Below are 23,296 nucleotides of genomic sequence, written 5' to 3' on the forward strand. Positions count from 1 at the left end.
TGGCATACAAGGGAGGGTATGAAAGGAGGAGGGCATAGCAACGATTTGGCGTTCCTGGGAGATTCTGTGATCCAGCAGTGATTTCCCGCTGTGGATTTGGGTTCTGACGCTCCTGTCCCCCGCCCAAGTAACAGACTTGGAGTGTTTTGCACTTATATTGCAATTGTTTCAGACGGTCTCTCACCCTCTCTCTCTGCTTTTACCTCGTTTCTGCACACAGACGCACACTCAGACACACTCGCAGCCGTGGTCCAGTGACACTATGGCAGAAAGCAGAATTAACTTCAACCACGTGATGCCTCTGGGTCCTACATCTTCACGTTTTCTCTTCTCACCTCCTCTCTCCTTGTCTCTGTACCCTCCCCGCTCCCCTCCTCCTCTACCTGCCATGTTGGCTGTAATTACAAACATGGCTTTGGGGAATCAGTGGCCCTTTATATGAAATGATGACACTGCAAGACATTTGTTCCCCTGAACATGTTTTAGGAGAATACATGCTCTCACACTGTAGGCACCAGGATGTAGCTTGTATTAATGAACACAAACACCTGAAAGCATACACACACAGAAAGTGCACTGTCTGACATATTTAACATTTTTTTCAACCAATATTAAGTATTGTTTTTTATAAATATATAATATTCTCAACGTGTGGGAAATTATTAAATAAAAAATGTGATTAGAATGTGTAGACTGTTTTATGTCAGATAGTGTTAAAATATTTGTCTTTGTGATGGCATCATTTTTGATGTGCAGTGGTAGTAGGTGTATTAAGACCTTTAGTTAAGTCAAATTCTCACAACATTTTAGCGGTAAATCTACTGTACATAGAGTATTCATTATGCAGGCAGAATGCTGCCTTTCATTTCTATGTTATTATTTCTTGTATTATTGGACTAGTAATACAAATGCATTCATGTGTAAGCAGTATTTCAATGTTCTACCTGGTCTAGGTGGCTAAATTTAACTTCTCACTTATGTTTTGTATATAAAATCTTAATCTGCAAATTAACTTCAGCTGTCAAATAAATGTATGATTCTGATTGTAAAGTACAGTTATTGGAATCTTACTGCTGATGGCAAATATTCCTTTGCATTATTTTAATTTACACATGAACATACGAATGACTCATGCTAGTCCTTGAAATTGATACTTATCACTGGATATTGAATTGAGTATCCAAACACCATTTAGGGATGAATGAAAGAAAGGCGGAGACATTTTGAGTGATAGGGAGTCCCTAATATTTCAGTTCCTTTTTTCATTGTCTTTTATTTTTCCTTACTCTGTGGTTTTTGATCATCAGTAACTTGAAGGAACATGCAAATTTTTTCCCCAAGTTTACACTAGAAACTTTCTTGTGTGCACCATATTGCTTGCTCATTTCAGGGGCTCAGTACATTAGAGAGTCTGTTAAGTGGACTTATTGGTCTCTGTGTTGTCTCTCCTCGTCTCCGCCAACACACACACACACACATATACACACACATTCAGAGGCTTTTCTGAGCCATGTCTCTTTTGTTCATCAAACCAGACTCATCCACTTGAGTGAGACAAGCAGGCAGAGGCTAACAAAACAAACCGAGCTGCTTTTTGTGAATGAAAACTAAACAGCACAGCTTGAATGAGACGGGACACTATAGCACACAGAATCGTAATTCAGGGTTGCTTGCATGCTTGGCTTCTTGGCACATGCTTCTGGATCTCCTTTTCTGCTGTGCATGTTCTGCTTCATTTAGTAAGCCGACAGGAAACATCTGAGCAACAAACTAACAGAATCAACAACACTGTTTATGTTTTGGCTTTTAGTCATTTACATTTAGGTCACGTGATTCGTAATTTTTAATCATGATTTGCCCCTTTGATTTTGATAATGTAATTCATGTATGTGCTGAAAAAGTTTGTGTCTTTGCATACATTTTCGTGACAGTTAGTGTGCGTATATGTGTGTGTGTGTGTGTGAGGGAGGGAGGGAGAAAGACACAGGAGGGATGAGGGGGGATTCAAACAGCTGTGAGATTGCGTGAGAGTGGGCCAAGGTAAAGTGGGCTCTGGTGACGCGTAAAATGAGCTGGGATTTGGGGGATTGGGGTTCAGTCTTAGTGTGAAATGAAGTTTTTCCCCTTCATTAATCACTTTATTATCAAACCCCAAGGAAGCGACATACATAGATACAAACACATATAGCATAATGTCATTCACGAGTCTACCCTCTAACACTTCATCATGAAGAATGACCAACAGATCGACACAAAGAAAAACAGTGCTTGTACGCATGTACCTATCCTGCCAAGTACAGAAAAATATTTAGTATGAGATCTTCCCTCTTTTTGATCTACTGCATGGTTATTGTATTATTAATTGAGTTTGGTGTGCGTGTGTACAGGCAGGCTTGCACATGCCTCTGTTTCGGTTTCTCTGCTGAAGTGCAGCCTGGATTTTGGGATTCTAGCCTCTGATTGTTGTTCCACAGTCACGCTGTGTAGGAGAGAGATTAGCAGCATCAGCTCATTCATGTGATGCGGCACCACATGGGCTTGGGGGGGGGGTTGAGTTACCAGACACCATACAATATGTGTCACCACCGCTTGTCTCTGGCTTCAGCACAGTAGAAACTACTTTTTTTTCCCAGTGGACACACGAGCTAGCCTTAGCAGCCTAATGTATATCTTGCGGAGGGAGACGTAAAATTCGTGACCGTAGTTTTGTTCATGGGCAGATGCGGTTATTTTGGCTTAGAGAAGCACCATTTGACCAAGACTGGTTGCACAGGGAAGCTTCAAGGTGCGACTGCATACCGTATGCAACACACTGAGCCCCACCCTCATGCGCTGCGGTCAGTCACTTCGCGTGGTTAATGACATTATTGCTAGTTAACACAAAAATAATTAAAAACAACAAATCTAACAAAGGTCAATGTTGAAGTTTCGGATTAACAGTCCTCTTTGAGAGTAAAGGAAAGTAAAGTAAAGGATTTATACAATGGAGATGAATGTAATTTCACTCAGTGTGGAAAGATTGTTTCAACAAAAATCCAACAGCAGCGTGTCTTTATAATGTGGCTTTCTACGACATTTTTGTTAGAAAGACGCATTGCTGTTGAGTTTTTTTAAATGTCATTTTTGATATCTCAAAACCTAGGCAAAACAAACCAACATTTTCTGCAACAGGTAGGTAGAGAAATTAGTTTTGTTTGTAATTTGCATGAAGCGACAATTAAAGTGAACAACTCACTACCCCATATCTCAAGAGCTAAGCTGGAAAGTAAAATGTTTTTGAATGATGATGAATGATGGACAAAACAAGAGCAATAGGTTGCAACGTTTTTGTTGGTTGGGAAAAGTTTGAGCCCAGCCCATATTATAAGTTAGTGGAACTCTCCCTGGTGTCATGAGCAGTACATACACGACTGATAAATCAGGCCAGTAGCCAGGTGCACAAACTCGAGCCACTTCCAGCAAAACATAACAATCCTTGGGGGAAAGGGGAAAGGAAAAACTATATTTTGTGCTCAACAGCAAGTTAGGCCAAAACATGCAATTCTTCTGAGACAGTGTCACAGCTCAGCAGGAGAGGAGCAGCTAGACAAGTGGACATGAACAGGTGCTCTCTCGTTACATCCTAATACAAGCCACCACCTCCAAAGTAGGACAGTCCCAGGAGTGAGGTGAAGTACTTCTGAGGTGACAAGGACCAATTGTATTTCATGGGCAAAATCTTGAAAATGGTACCAAATCAATTACATAAAACAATCCTGCTGTTAAAGTTGCCATTGAAACCCGCTGTGGAAGCTTTCCTCTCCCCTCTCCTGGGAAGTGGTTGTTCTGGATGTGTGTCAGTTGGCTTTCCTGTGATGATGATGTGATGTGAAGAGGATAGCTCCAGGCTAATTAGGCCTGGTCGGCCCTTGCCTGCTCTGGTCAGCCCGACTGCACATAGCGCTGCAGACAGCCTGTGGTCAGCTGGACCCTTTTAGCGTCTCACTGACCACACAAACGTGATCACAAACACATAAACACTTCGGCTCAGGCCGTGGGCTCTCTGCTTTCCTTATGCCTCGGTGAAGTCAGTTCTGCGCCAGTTTCATTAAGCTGTAGACTAAAGTATACTGGTTTCAATAGAGAGAGAGGGAGATAGAGAGAGAGAGTGAACAAGTCTTAGCTACGACTGCGTCCATGAAGTCAGCCCATTCATTTTTATAATTAGCAAAGGAAGTGGGTGCAGTAGAGAAGGAGAGAGATGAAAGAAGGAAGCAGGAGATACACAAACTAGAGAGAAGAAGAAGCTATAGGGAGCCAGTAAAAGCAGAAAGGACAAAATAAGAAACCAGTCAAGCCAGTTCAGGTTGGAGCCGCCGCTGACCTGTCGGCTTTTACAGCCCACCACCGCCAGCCAGGAACCAGGGTTGGCTTAAAACCTGGATTTTTTAGTCCCTCTCACATACTGCAGTTGTCAGTCTGCCAGTGGGATTATCGCTCTAATTTTCATACGGTTATGGCCGCTGTGATTTGGCTTCTGAGTCATCAGCCAGTCACTTTGATTGGCCACAGAAGGTTTTACTTCAGGCTGCAATTAATTAGCAGTGCTGTTGGGTGAGGGACAGAGGTGGTGTGTGAGAAAATGTAAAACTTGGTGGTTGTGGTAGAACGCAGAATAGTTCAGAAGACAAATTTTGCATCTTCATTTTCACCATTTGCCATTGTTTGTTTCCTTCTCTACTTGTTTCTGATCCAATCTTTACCGTATGTGAAACAGAAACAATCTTGGATGGCTGCACCAGGGCTTTTGAAGAGAATTTTGATGCTCCAACACGTTTTGCCATGACATGCAAATGAATTTGGCAGCAAAGGCACCACTTCGGCAGCATTTCAAAGACGCACAGACTGTTCAGTGTTATGGCTGTGAACAGAGTGTTGATGCTATGATATGGAGATAAAGATGAAACAGTGAGTGTTTCCCTTTATGAACCTGATTTTATTCAACCTTCTCACTGTCTGTAGCTCTTCGCTGCTCTTCCTGCTGCTCGTTGTCTCTAAATCTCTCTCCTGGCTCCGCACTGGTGGAACTCTTCCACTTTTTCAGAGCAGGAGGTTCACCCCCCGCCTCAGATTCCATTACACTGTAAGTTGGACACTCATCTCCTCAAAAAGAACCTTAATGTATCAGACCCTCTTTCCTCTAATCACTATAATTGCTCTCAAAAAAAAAAATCCCATCTACCTTAGCTCTTATTTTGATTATTTTCCTAGCACGTCTCTCTTAAATAATCATTCTGGCATCGCAGGAATGTTGTACCTTCAGGCTCTGGCCTTTGCACTTCTTAGTTTATCTATTACTTTGAACAGTGTAAGTCATTATGCTCATTATTTGTCGTAAATATTAAACTGAATATAAATGTGCTTCCCTCCACTTGTGCCCACCTGCAGCTTGACAAACACAGATAACATTTCACACCGCTCTCTGAACTCCCACTTCAATATTATCTTTCCGTGCCCTTTCTGTTCATCCATCATCCTCTACTTTCTTCCTTCACTTTTCACCCTTAACATCCCTCCGCCTTCCCTTTCTCCTCCATCCTACCTGTCTTTGCATCTCTTGAATCTCTTTGCACCCACTCAGTGTTTGCTCTCCCTATCACAGTCTTTCTTCTCTATCTCTCTCCGTCTCTGTTTTGTTTCCCTTTATCTCTCTTTTCCCTCTCTCATCTGTTTGTCTGTCTGGCTGTGTCTTTTGTCTTGGGATGGAGGAAATGCAAGGAAGTGTAGAAAGCAATGTACCCATTATTCTGACAAGATAACAATCAATGATCACATTCAGTGTCCCCTCTCAGTGTCCCTTTTTGTGCTTGATTGTTTTCATTAAGGGTATTTTTTTTCACACAATAAACTGACTCGTCTTAAGCGTTGTTCATTCAAGTGACCAAACATTTTGCTCCGCTTTCACTTGCCACCCTCAGCTACAACTAACAAATTCACCCTCATCAAAAGTTTTGGTTTCATGCAGAAAAATATTCCTCTGTGTTTGGCGATGTCCTGCAGTTTTTCAGATGATTGCCTAAATCCAAAAGCTGCTGCTGAGTGTCTGATGTTGTCCCCATTCCTCCTCCTACCATGATCTGCCCCCCCCCTCGCCGTGCTTCTCGTGTGTTGCAGTACAGGAGCGGCTAAGAGCATGCGTCTTAGCAGGTTGGCATAACATTAGAGAGGGCATGCTATTTGATATGGCGGTAATCTTCTGTTAAATCCCCCAAGAGTGAAACACAGCCGCCTGCAGCTTTGCACAGATTTCAAAAATGGTTTTCTTTTCTTCTTTTTTTTTTGGTACAAGTATACCCCCTTGCTTAGATCAGCTCTGCATATATATGTGTGTGTGTGTGTGTGTGTGTGTGTGTGTGGTATGTATGGGTACGGAATTAACAAGACTTAATGTCACTGTCCCCGGTTAAGGCGTTGGTTAAGCTAAGCACCCCAGTATTGGTTTACAGCAGAATAATGTGATTTAGTGTAGTGCAGATACTGAGGGCAGCGGTGTGTCATTGGCGCTTAATGTGTGGTCGGTAAAACTTGGAGGAGGCTGATAATTCTCTTGGCTGAGCTGATTGGTTTAGTTTATATGTAGATTAGTTTGGAGAAGCAGCTATATATATATATATATATATATATATATATATATATATATAAGCTATATTCCACTTTTGAACCACTAATAATGCATTCTTAGCACTTTGCAGCATTGCTACTGGTCCTTGGTTATATATTGTAATTATGTTTGTCTATATTGTAATTTTTCCACTGCCACTTGTGACTTCTCTGTCTGTATACACAACACCTATTTAGTTTATATAAACAGACTGGAATTGTTTTTACTTGTAGTTTAGAATCTTCTTTTTATAGCTTACCCACCTCCAAAAAATACTTCAGTTAAGACTTCAAACTCATGACTGCAAGCAGTTTGAATGTGGGGTTATCATATTCTGCCCATCACCTGCTTGGCCTGAGAAATATGGTTATTTGTCAGATGTGGGCCAAACAATACTGAGTAACATTACTTTAGCGAGGACACTGAACATTGGCATGATGAGCACACACTGGGACATGCATGCTATAAACTTTTACATCTACTGTATAGCAGAGTAAAACATGCCTTCTTTCAGAATCAGTTTGTTGGAATGAAAAAACGAATTGTTTAGTAATTGTAACCTGATAACATGAATGTGTGGTTTTTCTTTCAGAAATACAAGGAGTTTGAGCGGGCAGTGCGGGTGGAGGAGATTGATGGGCTGCGGCTGGTAAAGAGGCTGGCAGAGGACATGGAGGAGATGTTTCATAAGAAAGCCCAGGCAATGAAGGTACTTGTTTCTACCTGAATCTTCATCCATCACACTAAACCTTCCTTTGAATTAAGCAACATTTAAAATAGAAAACAACTCCTATATGTGCACGAGGAAATGTAACGGTGCGTTTAAAACCATTTACATTGGTTTTTAGTTGTATTGGTACATCTATTCCCAGAGAGACTGGAAATGAAAAAGTAAAGGTAGTGGACGGAGCTCAGTGAAATCATTTGGTGAAGTCTTTACTTCTGACCACTCTGCTGACCCTATTGGATGTCTGAAGAAGTGTTGTAGTGCCACATTGCCTCAGTGAAACCAGACACATCTTGCGTTTGCTGTGTGTATGTGTGAGAGAGAGAGATATGTGAAAGAGCGGGTGCTGTGGGTGAGGTGACAGACAGAGAGAGGCTGTGATCCACCCATCAGTGTCACTTTATTGATCTGCTCAGACCAAACATCAGTATCTAAGAGGCCACTAAACTCAACTCTGAACTCAAACTGATATCATATGATCTCGATTTTTGTGTTTATCCCTTTGGTTTGGTCAATTCTGCGTGTATGTATGGGGTGTCTTTTGTCTTTAAAACACAAGTGGACTGGATAGTCTTTAGTATCCTGTGGAGGACAAGTACTGTGCTTACATATAAGTTTTAGGTACAAAATACTTTTTAAATACGTGTTTTTATGTATTTCAGATGGGTATATTGTACTCTTTACTTCATTACATTTATTTGCCAGCTATAGTCAATAGTCACCTTGCAGATTGAGATTTACATGCAAAACATATGATCTGCTCATTAAATATGCATTTTTATATTTAATTTAAGTAAAATTAATATTACACTAAAATATGAATGCATCATACATAATAATAATTCAATAATTGTATGATAAAACAAACCCTGAAAGAGTACTTTTGATACATTTTTGATACAAGATCTGATAGCTTCATCCACCACTGTTTTTGGTACACGTGTACATGTACAGTATGTGGGTGTGTGAGCATGTCTGCATGGATATTTGTGTGTGTGTGTGCGAGTGTTGTAACAGGTGCAGTTCAGGATGTGTCCACCGTGCATTGCCTCTCTGGCTGCAGCTCTAGCTGCAGGTGATAGATGTTATCGGGACAACATGGTGCTGTTAACAGAAATTGGATTTCTCTCTGAGAGTCTGGTCCAAGAATACAAGCTGAAAGGAAAGCAAGGGAGGGAGAGAGAGAGAGGGGCGCAGATAGTGACAAACCATTTCCATGCTTTAGCTTTGCTTGTGCCTGTGTTATTATTCTTCTGTATGATACCTTTGCCTGCTCGGATTGCATGACCATGCCTGTTTCACAGTGTTGCGTTCACTTTGAAAGCATCTACATTTCCAGCCGTCCACATGCACAACAGCCTTCACTGAGCACATAGAGAAGATGAAGTATTTCATGCTAATATGAGTCATCTGCCATTTCAAAAATATGACTCCTACTCTTACACAATGATTGCTGGCATGAAAGCAAGGTTCTAATTGAATATTGTTACTGGTTATGTTATTAACTCCTGTAACAGGAAATGGAGGACTTAATCAGCTTTCTAATAATAATGAACATTGCTATACGCTTTCCAAACCAGTATTAACTGTATTGTAGCTTACGTAACTCATTTTGAGAGACATGTCTTGTCAACCTGTTGCAGCTGTCTGATAAACAAACTTGTTGACAAGAGTAATTTTTATTGAGCTGTGAGATTAAATGTATTAATCTAGCAACATCTGTGTCTGTGTGTGCTATTTCCTTGAGAGTGCGTTAAACCCCTGGAGGTACGAGGACTCGGTTAGCTAATGGCTTCTCTAAAGCCGTCTGCCTGGAGGCTGGATGCCTGATAATTGTACATCTCAGGGGGTTGTGTGTGCCAGTGTGTGTTCATGTGTGTGTGTGGAGTAGAAGTTATGGGGGTCGATGAGAAGATGAGAGGGAAGACTGGTAACCGGGGTGATGGAATTGCGTTTTAGTAAAGACAGATGAAAGTCGTGGGAGGAACAGGAAGAATAAATGTTATACGAAAGAAATTTGAAGAAAGTGGAGGAGTGACTGAAAAAGGCCTCATGCTTACATCCGTGGAGAATTGAACCCTTGTCACCTTTCTCATTTTCAACGCTGACAGTTGGCCTTGTGGTGAATTGTTAGTTGCGAACATACAATGGAAGTGTCCATGAGTCCTCTTCCCTCTTCTTCTCCATCTTCCTCCAATTTCTCTCTTCTTTCATTACCCAAACTCTCATCTGTCTGTTCTAGTGTGCAGTCCCGCAGCTGTCCTTAAGCGTCCCTCGCTCCTTTGTCTGTCTCTCCCCGCTCTACTCCGCCTCTTCCCATCTCTCTGCTTTTTGCTAAAGTATATGTGGCGCTTCAGCGATTCAATTTCCGTGCAGGCGCTCGCCCCTGTCCGTCAACGTGGTTTTATCTAACCGTCTCCCCGTCGATTCCCCCTCTTTATCGCTCGCCACCACCTGCAGAGAGGCAGCAGCCTGTGCTGCTGTAAAAGGGTTCACCTGTAAATACGTGTGCATGCTAGTTAATGCCATTCTTTTGTGTGTGTGTGTTTAGGTGAGAGAAGGTTTGTGCTTTAACTCTCGTGTATTAAGATAATGGCTTTGATTTGGAGAGAGGAAGATGATATGGTAGAGAAACATATTCATAAGCTTAATTCATAGTATTTAGGTTTTGTGTGTGGTATTGTGTGTGTGTGTGTCTAATAGAAAGTGACAGAGTGTATATATGTGTGTGTAATTGTATTTAGAATTAGTGTTTGATTGTGTTCATGTCTCTATCCCCTCTCCCTTATCATCTCCACATTGGCACAGCTGCCTCAGTCTAACAGAAAATGAAACTTTGGGCAAGAGCAGTTGTGCCGATCAGTTGCTTCAGCCAATTTAATTGCAACTCCACTATTATAGATAAGATAATAAAAAAAGGCCAATCAAACAATGTTTCAAAGTAAACAAGTGCTTGCAAAGGATGTGGTGCGTGTGTGTGTGTGTCCATGTTTGTAGCTTTTGTGTGTGTGTACTGTACAGGCCTGCATGCGTTTATTCCTGGGCTCAGCAAGCATCTTAGCTCGTCATTGTTACTTTTTAATTGCTATTACCTTCATCAGTTCCTGAGTTGGTGGGATATTATCATCGTCTAGCAGACAGCAGCTCCTCTCCTCTCCTCACTTTCTATCTCTCCTCAAAAAAAGCTTGTCTGCTCGCTGGAAATGGTGGCAACAGCAGACGGTTAAAGAAACAGTGAACATGTTGTTATCAAAGTTGAAAGGCGTGGAGCTATTGTAATGCCCTCTTTGAAGTCAAGCACGGCTGTGTTTCATGTGACAAATGCACTTCAAAGCAGAGTGGATGCCTTGCTGCTAGGGCTGTTTCTCCTGTAATGGCATTTGGTCTCTGCATGCTCTGTACCTGCTGATATCATTTACCTGTGGCAGCTACGCCTCTGTAGTCCTCAACATGATTACCAGTGTAGTGCAGGGGAAGTCTGCATGGGTGTGTGTTAAAAATAAAAGGCACACAGGACTGTATGAAATGTCTCTGCCAGCAAAACCTCCTATGAACTTTAATTTTCTTTTGCTGACATGCACAGTGAATTTTAAACACACATTTAGCATTTTAGCAATGTGGCACAACTTGTCCTCTGCAGGAGATGGTTGGAATTAAGATGAACATTAGAGAAATACTGGTTTATTACAATTTGGGTCCTATTTTCGTAGTTTGGGCTGTCATTTATGATAACGTTGCAGTTTAATTGCTGAACACATGACAACATTGCTAAAAAGAGGTCTGACAGAGAAACACCAGCAATCAGATAACCAAACCTCAAGGTTAGCCGAATTTGTTTTGAACAAACAAAGAGAAGTATGTGAAAATGAAGACGCATGGCAAAACACATAAACTGTCCTTTATACAGCAAACATCACAGTTTTAAAGACTAACTTCCAGTTTCAAATTCGGCCTACCATACTTGCCGTTTTTGTGCTCACACACACAATTTTCTTGTGCCATGAAAGATTATTACTGACATTTTGGGTGTGCTCACCTTTGATTTCACCTCCCATAAAAGTGGTTTAGAAATGATGGCCAAAACTACAAAAATGCAGAAAAAGCAGACACAACAAGGTGTTGCAAGTAAAAGAGGTCCAGTCAAACCATGCAGAAAACATGATGGAAATGTGGCAGCTATGTTTGCTTCATGTATTAATTTGAGGAACATTACTACCTCCTCATCGGTCCACACCGATCTGATATTTTCATCTCTTCAGTGGACATTAAAGTCACATGATTTTGGAAGTTTTTATTGGACTTTATTAGTTGTAACCCACAGAAGACAATCCACAAATGTGTACCATGATCCACAAATATTTCGCTATCCACAAACATGTATTTTTGTATTTGTGTTGTGTAAAGTCATATCCGTAATATAAATACGCACAACTCTCTCTCTGTAAACAGGTATTTTAACTTCACATAAAAATTATACAGGTTTTACAAACGTAAATAGTTTTACCTCAACAAATACGTGTAATGTCATATTTATTTTACGCAATTGTGGATCCATTTGTAGAAACAAAATCCACAAATATTTGGTGCAGTTACCAGCTACAACAGCAGGTGGCAACACATAAGCAGACGGACCTACAGAACAGTACTGGAAGAAGGCTAAAAGAAGCCTACCTAGCATCTGCATCCATACAACAGGAGACAACAAGGAGAAGGACAGCAGCCTGGCTTCAACCAGGAGGTGAAACTCAAAGTGGAGCATTTTTTATGCCGACATTGAAAATGCACAGAAAACCGTCATTTGTCATCAATTTCCTTTTTCAACATTTTACTGATATTCTCTCCCCTATAATGGTGTGGTTCGACCCTGCAGTCTTGTCCTGCCCTTTCCTCCTGTCTGCCCTCCTCACTGACATACCACACTGTCTCACTGAGCTCGGAGCACTGCTCCCCTCATTTCCATCATTTCATTAGCTGTCCTCAGCCTCAGATCATTGCCATGTCTGTGTTTGTGTTTGTGTTTGTGTGTGTGTGTGTGTGTGTGTGTGTGTGTGTGTGTGTGTGTGTGTGTGTGTGTGTCTCTGTCTGTCTGTGTGTGAGTGTCTGATAAGAGTGATGGCTACTAATGACAAGGCAGAGCCAGCCAGTAGATGTCAGGACAGCAACAGTCTCTTCCTTCTCCTTCTCTCTAGTTGTTTTTCTGTCACCAAGAAGTCAAAGTGAGAGAGATGGAATTGTTTTCTAGAATGATGGAATGGGGATGTAGGCAGGAAGGACGGGAAAGGTAAATGGCAAGACAAAAGATAAGTCAAAAGTTCAGTCTAAGCATGAAATGAAAGTGAAGAAAGTGTGAAAAAAGAGGAAATATGAGACAGCGGAGAGAGGGTTGGCAGGGCTGGGTTAAGCACTTCATATTCCCTTTATATTCCCTTTCAGTCAGCAGAAATGCTGAGAACTTGTCAAGTATTGATTATTGGGACTTGATGTTTCAAAGCTCACCACTCCTCTCCCTCTCTCCATCTTTCCCTCTCTCTTTCACTTTCCCTTTGTATCTGTCTCTGCACCGTGCTCCGTCTGCTTGGCTTGTACCCAATCTAAATGTGCAAAACAGAGGAAGCAAAGTGTCACAGAGCACTTTTCCATTTTGTTGATGCTGCAACTCTTCCCTGGCTGGTTGGACAATATTAATTGCTGTCCCCAGTGCTATTGATGGGCTGACCCGAGCCAATCCCAGCTCAGCCCAGCTCAGGCCTCGACGGATCAGGCCTCTGGCAGAACCAAGACCCGTAGGACCTGCCCTGATCCAGCAGGCCATAGCTTAGTTAGCATTTATTCTTACAACCTAGGAACAGCTATACATCTGGTTATTCAAGTGCATTAGCTTGCTGCATGTATACTTTATTTGTATGCGGCCGTACATATATACATTTTAAGTGTACACCTTTAGATGTGCGAAAAAGTGTCAAAGCTACTGTCTACACGTGCAGACAGAGCTGATTAATGCAGCTGATCTTGAATAATTTGAGTCGCTGTTGGTAAGTTGTGTATTAAATAGCCTCAACAAAATTTTAACTCAGAAAAAATTATTATATGGAAAAAAGAAAAGTTAAGTTTGAACCCAAAGAACAATTGCATGCTGAACCAAGAGCACACAGCACCTCAGGGAATGTTTTTTTAATGCGAGTCTATTTAGAACTGTAGTTTACTGTGGTCTTGTTCTTGGCTACCTCGGGAGAACATTCAGATTCAGGCCACTGCCCTCCCTTCCCCTCGGTGGAGGGAGTTTGCCGAGGCAAGGCTTAATGTACTGCTTAAAAAAAAGTCCCAAGACTTCCGCTACCAGTCAATAATGCATGTGACCCCCCCGTCCACCCCTCCTCTGCTTCTCTGCCAGCAGTTGTTAGCATAGCTCAGCTATATATGACAGCTTTCGCTAACTTTCACGGCTTTATAGTGTTGCATTCTTAATGGATAGGCATTTGTTAAGGTCAGTGACTTCAACCGTCAGGAAACCCACCACACAGTGCCAGAACAATAAGCCAATCAAGTTGACAGCTAAATGAGGGGGATCGTTTATGAACTTTTGAAAGTGTAAACAAGCTGAATCCTTTGTCAGACAAATCATAATCACAGGATGTCAGTTAATGAAAGAGGGTAGATGAGTGCAAATGTCAGGGAAATGGACTGGGTGGGCGGAAGGGGGCAGGATGAAAAATGATGAAATGGCAACGGAAATTGTGTTTAATTGAGGGGGAAGACATTGCGTCAATTTGCACTAGGGAACTGGGGGAACATTAGGAAAGTCAGATTTTTTTCAGGCTCAAAAATGTAGGGTCTAAAACCGGCGAGAACTGGTCTTGATAGGGACGGACCCAAACTGCTAAATGTCAGTACATTTCTTTCATGCCTCAGGCTTTTCTTTCTGTTGGGACAAAAAAAAATGCTAATTTATTCGTCATAGGAATCATTTTCATTGTTAATATACATCACCTCAGCCAACCTGACATATCATTAATATCATAGAAAGTACCAGCAAAGCAACGGGGGCACAACACATAGTTCCCTGTGGTCTGATTTAGGCCGAAAACGAACTGACAAATAAAATGAGCCTGAGCTGGACCAGACCAGTCGCGTCGGGTGTAATCAGGTTTGGGCTGAGAATCAAAGCTCTGTAGTGACGAGAGAGACCAGCAGAAACACATCAGGGATCTGTAATCAGGTAGAGATGCCAGACTCTTCTTCTAGCGCTAACAAATCTAATCCAGTTACCACAGCAAGTTCAGCTTTTACCCTGTCAGCTACAGTGAGGGCTTGTGAATGTGTACATTTGTATATGAACGTGTGTGTGTGTGTGTTTTCAGGGAGACAACAGGGCCTGCCTCTCTGACTGTGTCAGTTTAATTATTGCTGTCATCTGGTACCAAGCCGGAGCCTCGACAGAATGACTTCAGAAAAAAAGTGTTTTTCCTCTCTCTTTTTAAACTGCATCATACACTTTGACAGGACCACCTATTGACAAAAAGACATGGCAGACTCATTTGAATATATGCGAGACACACACACACAAACACATGCAGGCAGACAGCGCACACAGTCGCGTACGCACACAGCAACACAACATACACACAAAGACAAACGCACCACCCAGAGTGTTCGTCGTGGTGATATGCTGGAATTGAAATTCACAGGAGTGAGTAGTACCTACTTATCTCTAATCTGTTTTTCCAATTGAAAAACTCCCTGCTACTATGCAAGTTATTTTTACCCTAGAGCTTTAACTCCCATCTTCCTGCATGGTAAGTTACACTACATGAATGATATGCCAGGATAGATTATCCACAAATGTTCATCAGTAGAGATTAAATTATTGTTGGCCATGTATGAGGATGATGTAATGTTGTGTAATGTTTGCAGCCAGCTTTTCTTATGTGCACACATGACAGATTAATAGACTAAATTTTGAGACATGGGAGAGAGAAATTATATATTTCACAATGTGACACATTCTTTTCAGGCCACCTCACAAATGCATACTGATAGATGCACGCACACACATACGCATACTGTACATGCATGTACTCACATTCAATCAGATTCCATCACACACACATTGATATACATGCATACTCTCGCATTCAGTGATTGACATTTGCAAAAGCGGCCGCAAGACAGAATAGGTCAAAGGGCTAATATCTTAACATGTGTCAGCTGAGGAAAACATTAACACTCGTGTGCACACGTAAACACACACCATCACCCTCTCACAAACACTGAAAAGTGTGTTTCTATCGACAGAGGCTTCACAGGCAGCATCTGACATTTTGCTGGGAGTGTGAGGCTAAGCATTCAGACCTTTAGAGAATGTTATTCTCTCATTCCTCTCTCATCCTCCCTTTATTCCACAGCCCTTATCTCTGTTCGCTCCAAGAGCTTGCTTTGTTGTGGATTTCCAGCAGATGCACCTGCATTACACACACACACGCTCTCACATAAGGCATAAGAGTTTCTTGCTCGATCCTAAAAAAGAGATCTGAAGAGGTCCAGGCCAGAGAGGACACAGAGGCATCCACTGTGTCTTCTGCACACATGAATTGATAGCCGAATGGAATCAAGCACAGGATGATATGCAACGATATGCAATGGCCAGGTGTGTTGCTATGGTGAAGTAAATGATTGGCCAGGCTCTAGATTACAGTGTTCACTTCCCAAAACAGCCTGCCTGCACACACACAGCAGCAGCACAACACACACACACACACACAACCTCACACATGGCTCAGCTGAAATAAGCTGGCTGATTGCAGTAGTTTTACGGGTAAAGCCATTTGAATGGAAATGCGAAATGGAAGTGCATTACCAAAACTCATAGACACCAGGACCAGCTGTGAATGAGAGAAATTACTTGCTATGAGAATATACCATGTGCATCACTGTTGGAGGTAGGAAGAAATGCTTGTGAGTGTGTGTGTGTGTGTGCGTGTGTGTGTGAGAGAGAGAGAGATCCCTGTGAGTCAAGCTGTTATTCAGGTCCTTCACCTTTAGCCTGTTTGAAATGCTGCAGTTTGCCAACCATTATTACCTTTAGACCTTTTTTTTATTGAGCATAAACACACACTTTCCTCAGTGACAGACCAAAGGCAGTATGGATTGGCACAGTTGCATCTTCAACCATCATCACAAACACCAGAGCCCCTCTAGGCTCTATACAAATGACTGTATCAGCCCAATGGTGCACAGAAAACTTCCTCCAGCTGAATATTGACAAAACAAAAGATTATAGACAATAAACTCTTTTTTTTGATCAACTCACCACTGCTGTCCATAAACAATCCCATGTCATACGCAAACTAAGATCATCCTCTGTTGCCCCCCACCTCCCGCTCTTGCTGTACAAAACCATAATTTAACCCTGTGCCGTTCCCTCTGCTTCTTTACCATGTTAACCATCACCAACAGAAACAAACTCACCAGCATCACACACAATGCCTCCAAAATCATCCGCCTCCTTATCCCCAATCTTTCAAACATGATAGACAGAGCCATGACACTCTTTGCACTCATAATAGCAAATGACGCTGATCACCCCCTCAGTCCACTCTTCACAGTGCTGCTTTCTGGTCGTCGAAACAGGACTTTAAAATGGAGAGGAGCTTGCTTCAGCAGGGGCTTTGTCCCTTCTGCCATAGCAGCCCTGAGCAAACTGCCTTGTTGACACTGAGTGAGTGCATGTACGTTTATATACTGTATGTATGGGTTGGGATACAGGCATGGACATGATATGTATGCAGGCATATGTGACAAGAGGGAATATTTTATGGATTGTGTATATCTGTGTGTTACTGTGTGGAATATGTGCACGCTGTGAAAACAAATCTCCAAAATCTTTACAAAGAGATTCATCAAGCAAAACTGCCAAACATTCACCAGCTCTGTCTTTTCAATAGTGAGGATTTGCTGTTTTATATCATTGTGAACTGAATATGTTTGTATGTCGGAGTGTTAGTTGGGCAATACAATAATGAAGATGTCACCTTGGCCTCCAGAAAATTGTTTTTTTGGTTGTTTTTTTTGACATTTTTTACTTTAATTGTTGTGGTGGGTTAGATCCTGATTCACACTATGTCGTAATATTTATTTCCCCTGTTTGCCACTGCACAAAAGATGCAAGTCATAAACCAGGGAGACTTACCTTAAAAGGGACCACATACATTTCTCCATGATTATCTTTCATTGGAGAATGATGACAGTGACACGTTGCCTGCCTTTGACAAAAAGCTATTTTCAAAAGATGATAGTTCCCATAAGAGAGACAGAGAGAGAGAGAGAGAGAGACAGAGAGACAGAGAGAGAGAGAGAGAGGCACACAGATACCCGTACCCCCCTACAGGCACACACAGCAGACGGTAGCAGCAAGAGGGTGATGATAGAGTTTGTGTGTGTGTGTGTGTGTGTGTGTGTTGTTGTTGAGTGTATGAGAGAGAGTGCATGTGTAAAACAGCATGAACTGATGATGGAGTTTGTTGTGGTAGTGTCCAAAGAACCTGAGGCAGTCATTACCTCTACTGCTGAACCATTTAGGAAAATAGCCTCTTTTCACGAGATGGCCAAATGTCTGTCCGCTATCTGTGTGTGTATGTGTGTATCCTGAGGGGTTGCAGTGTTGCTACAGCGCTAAGGGGTACTTATAAAGCCAGTTGTAAAACTACTTTCTGCATGGATGTTTCTCTGCCTATTATTTTTTGACCCACTAATCAATTCACTTTTGTATTAAAACTATTATCTTTTCTCCTCTCCTCTCCTCCTCCAGAGACTCGTAGAGGCGGCAGAGGAAGCCCACCTACAGCACGAGGAGGATCCAAACCTACAGGTATGTGTATGTGTGTCCTCTGGGTCTACAATGTCCTCTGACCACACAGACATTATTACAATCAACATGTTCATTCCCTGTTCCTGTAAGCTCGTTAATTAAATCATGCTGAAAATGATTTATCCTGCAGAGGCCAGTGCTTCTAGGACCTCAGTGTGAGAAATGACAAGGGCCTGCGTAAACACAACAGAGGGGAGAGGGGGAGAAAAGGCATTAGGAATCTTGTTCTGTAGTCTGCTTCGCTTGACTAGGCGTAACAGTCTTTTCTCTTTTAAAAGTCTGTGTTAGTCCACATCTCTCTTTAATCATTTTCTCAGCATATGTCTCGGTCTGCCGCTGTCACACCGTCAGGTATTCACAGTTCCACAGGAGTAGACGTGCTAACAAACATGCATACATGAAACGATTATATAAACAAGTGGGGTTTTTTTTTATTTTATAAACCTAAATGGTTTTTTTTTAATTGATGAGTGTTGGGCACTACTAACCCCAAACAAAAAAAAAACCCACTCTTACCTTTCAACATCTGTTGTTGATCATTTAGTGTAGAGTCATGGGATCAAAGAACAAAATCATAGACAATAAGACATCATATTGAGCCAGTTCTAGCAATCTACATGCATGCAGGGGGTAGAAAACAAATCTGAATGACTGAGAGCTCATGAGGAGATCATGAGGAGTTGTTCTTGCCATAAACTGCACGAATGGCAAAAGTAATGCGTGAAAAATGTTCAATATCCCAAGAAGAAAGCCTCACTGTCACCTCTCACCTCAGAGTGCAGAATTAGCTATTAGCATCTAGCGTTCTGGTACTGGAAGGTGATGGAATGTTTTGTACAGATCTTGAAGAAATGTCCACTTTAACACAGCTCACACTGTTTATGGCTGTTAAATGAATTGTTAGGCTCTGTGATCAATGCTTTGGTGATCAGTTTTTTAGTGTGTGTCAAAAAGGTTTTGGAAATGCGAGGATTGTCACAGTGCCACAAACAAATTTCCAAACAGTCATTTTACTGATTTCCAGCAAGTTGCTTTATTTCTAAATATGCAAAATATCTATATATACATATTCATGACATTGTGGCAATGGGTTTTATACCCTCCTGCTACAAAACGCATCCTCATTTGTTTGTATAAATGGGAAGCCCATCTGTAGTAAATGTTAGATTTTGGTGTTTGCTGGTGTTTGCCCAGATCTTTCTTCTATTTTGGTAGCAAAAGACAGAAGTTGAAGAGGCAGAGGTTCCAGTTTTTTCCATTGACAGGAGCCAATGTTACATATTTTAGTGCAGTCATATTGTGTTTTGTTGCTTTTAGCAGACATTGACGAGCTGCCTACATTGAATGTCAGCCATTGTGATGAAGTAACTCTACCTGTAAATATTAAGAACACGCTGTAGATGGTAGTAATGTAAGCCCCTCACTGTAACCCAAAGTATGCATGTGATAATATGTTATAAAATATGAATTTAGCTCACTCAAATTTGTCATGTCTCTCAGGTTAATATTCAGGAGGAAACCCTGGGGTGTTGTAGTCCAAATCCTCCTTCTCAGTAGAACAAATCTACCACTCAGTTAAGGCATCACGATCGCACCTACAGATATACAATAGTAATAATTAAAGATTAAATTGTGTGTAGGACGCATCTTTTATATTTTGCCAGAGGTGAAGCAATTTATCATCATGTTTTTATACCAGAATTTTATTCTGTGACAAACACATTTTGAGTCTGAAACATAAATCGTGAATTATTTATGGTATTATATCACTTTCATATTCCTACTCAAAAACTCAACACATTTTAAAGTAGTCCCTGGGAGTTCCACCTTCAGTTCTGCAGACTTGGGCAAATGCATTCAGCTAATCATATCTGCATACACACCCCCAAACCCAGCCTCTGCTCTCATGGTTCTGCCTCAAATCCATTTGAGCAGCTTTAATTTTTAGAGTGCAGCTTTTGTATTGTGTGTGTGTGTGTGTGTGTGTGTGCGTGAGAGATAGAGAGAGACAGAGTGCACTTGGGATGTTTTCGCCTGAGTTTGCTGTGCATCATGCACATCTCAGAACAGAGTTTATTAAAGTAGGAGGAGCGACAGCACAAACTTGAGTTTTAAAGTGGAAATATGATGCTAAGCCGACTTGGGATATATGCTGCTAAACTACTTATAAAGTCTGTGGCGTGTGTGTTATGTGCGCCTGTGTCTCTGCCTGTGGCGGTGAGTATGTGTTTACTCTGTCAGCTCTTTAAGGCATTACAGCGAATGCCCTGTGGTTTTCTGCTGTCACGGGACATTAAGGAGGATCAATTACTAAATTTAACCACTGACTGCTGTCCAGCTCTGATTCTTCCTCTCATAGTTCCCCTTTGCTTTCTTCTTTTTGGGTCACCTGCTTGATTCCTCACACGCTCTGCAATTTCCCCCCTCCGTGCTTTAAAGGAAAATTCCACCCTGTAAACTTCAACAGTGCTTCAAAGAGGAGCAAGGCTTGGCATATGTGGGCCCATTTGGTTTGGATGATTTTTATTATTTAACAAAGACAACTAGAACTGTTGATCAACAGCGACTATTTTGATAATCAATCAATAATTTGAGCCATTTTTAAGCAAAATCTCAAAATATTTTCAGGCGCTAATGTGGGAATATGCTGCTTTTGGTTCAGTTTTTTATACTTGTTAATTGAATATTTTTATTTTTTTGGACTTTTGGTTCACAGTTGAAGACAGCACCCTGAACCTGGGAGTATTTTATGTGTTTTTTTTTGTTTTTCTTTATGTTTTTTAAGACCAAACCAAAAATTGGCAGACTGATTGATGATGAAAATAATCATTAGTTACAGGCCTATACAGTAGACAAGGAAACATCACACTGAGATATTTTGTTGATATTTAGTGCAGCTATACTGGTGTTTGGTCTAAGAAAGAATTAAACTGCTGTACTTACCATACAGTTTAAGCTCCTAAGAAACAGTAATTTTGCACCGAAATGTAAGAGATCCAAATTTAGACCATAATGCAACGCAGTCACACAGTGTGATGTTTTGAGAAAGGTTTTTTTTTTTAATTGGGAAAACGTCCATCTCTCTTTCTACTCTCTGAAAATTGTGTTCACTCCACCTGCACAATCACCCACAGCTGATTGCAACAAGTGAGTTTGAACACCATTCTGGAAAATGTATATCATCAGCTGAAGCAACAGGTACGCCAGCAGATCAGCCAATAAAGAAAATTGCCACATGTCATAGCAAAATTGCATTTGTGTGTGTGTGTGTGTGTGTGTGAGTGTGGGAGGAGTGTAGACTACCACCCAGTTTAAAGAAACATTCTGACCAATGAATAATAAATTGTGAGATTTTGCCTGTTGCATAAATATATAGTGTATATATGATTCCCTGTACGGGTTTGAGTGTACTGTATGTTTTGATGTATTTTACTTTATCTGTACTTGTGTGTGTGTGAGTGTGTGTTGTTGTTGATGCACAAGGAAAAGTTTGCATGTAAATAAAACTGCCTTCATTGATATGTACTTGTGTTTTTCAAGTATTCATCTATAAAGGCAATTTTGCATGTTCTTGTGGACATGTGTTTTGGCATCTGCATGTGTGTGTCACTTGTGGACGATGGTCTGCGTGTGTTTGTGTTTTCATATGCTGCTTGAGGGGCAGTGACACTGTGTGGGCTCACAGCAGTGCTTTATGCCAGTAATTACTTGGCGGCGTTGAGATGAGACCAGCAAAGCGAGTGCCCCTTTGTTTCAGCTTTAATGACACAGCTATAGTACAGAGCTGAAAATGGCTGATAGACAGCCTATAGTGTAATGTCGTGTTTCACAATGTCTAGGACAGAGTGAGATATCATTATCAACCCAAAATACCTCTATACAAGAAGATATAGCATACCAGCATACTGGTATTATGTATGGAATATGCCAAAACATGTGGGAATGGGATTGTTTTTTATTTTTCCTACTTTACAGTCATCCTCTCCATCTTCTTCATCATTCTCTCCCTCCTCATTTTGTTCCACCTGTGCTGCTGCTGCTATTGCCACCCTGCTGATCCCCTGAGGTGAGTTTGGCCTGCTTAGGGTCTGCCTGACTTATGCAGACTTAAGCGATTAACAAGCAACATCAATGGAAAATAAAGGAGTGACCAAAATACCCCAGAAAATGTATTGAAAGATCATGATAGTCACAGATGAAGCGGAAAAGTAAGTCCCTGTCCAAATGTGGGAGGTTCTGCATCATGTTCCGACATCCGTCACAAATTAATCCCTGCTTTAGTTGCTTGGTCAACATTGTAATAATAACAGATTGTCTTCGCCTGGCTATGTGTGTGTGTGTGTGTGTGTGTGTGTGTGTGTGTGTGTGTGTGTGTGTTGGCGTGTGTGTTGGTATTTATCCTTAGTTAAGCAGGTTTTTCAGTACCTCTTGGCAAATGATGAGCCATTAATTTTTCTTTGCTAATTGTGTTTCGAATTGCCTGAGCATAAAATTAAATGGTTGAACATTCTTTAGTTGCAATCACAAACTGCTGTATCTTTTTTTTTATGTGTTGCTGTTTACGTGCATGATTATTAATATGCATGTACGTTTTTGAGGGCGCTGCATGTGCTACCTGTGTATGTGTGCGTGTCTGTACCGCTCTGATGGTGGCATTTCTAATAGTGCTTTTTTTTTTCTGCAGAACATGGTGAATAGATGGTAATTATCAACAGCTGTGCTAAAAATACCACAGACGCTGTAGGGTGAAACCTCCTCCATCACTATTCGGGGTTTATTATAAAATGTTTGTGTGTGTTTTTTTTGCTATTGGATACATATTTGGCTGGCAGCGGTTTGATAGGAATTTCCTTATCTATCCTTTCCAGAGCTCTTCTGCTTCCATGTGAAATTGGCACGGTAATCTGCTGCGATTTTCCTCCCTTGCTCTTTTTCCCGCAATGCTCATGTACTGTAAATAGGAAAGCAGAGAGCAGTCTCCCATGCCCTCTGCAGCCAGTGAAATCCTTCCTTGGAGGTTGGAGACAAACAGCCAATTGCCAAGCCTGATGTTGACTGAAAATGT

General features: G+C 41.4%; 1 protein-coding gene across 1 annotated transcript in view; it reads left to right on the top strand.

The window, feature by feature from the left end:
• cacna2d3a (calcium channel, voltage-dependent, alpha 2/delta subunit 3a) overlaps positions 1-23,296 on the top strand; it is a 105,766-nt gene that overhangs the window by 14,452 nt on the left and 68,018 nt on the right. The window contains exons 3-4 of the mRNA XM_070909891.1: positions 7,233-7,349; positions 18,172-18,231. Of these exons, the coding sequence (XP_070765992.1) occupies positions 7,233-7,349; positions 18,172-18,231 (177 nt within the window). The remainder of the gene's footprint in view (positions 1-7,232; positions 7,350-18,171; positions 18,232-23,296) is intronic.

The sequence above is a fragment of the Enoplosus armatus genome, chromosome 8 (assembly GCF_043641665.1).
Source record: "Enoplosus armatus isolate fEnoArm2 chromosome 8, fEnoArm2.hap1, whole genome shotgun sequence".
Lineage (NCBI taxonomy): Eukaryota > Metazoa > Chordata > Actinopteri > Centrarchiformes > Enoplosidae > Enoplosus > Enoplosus armatus.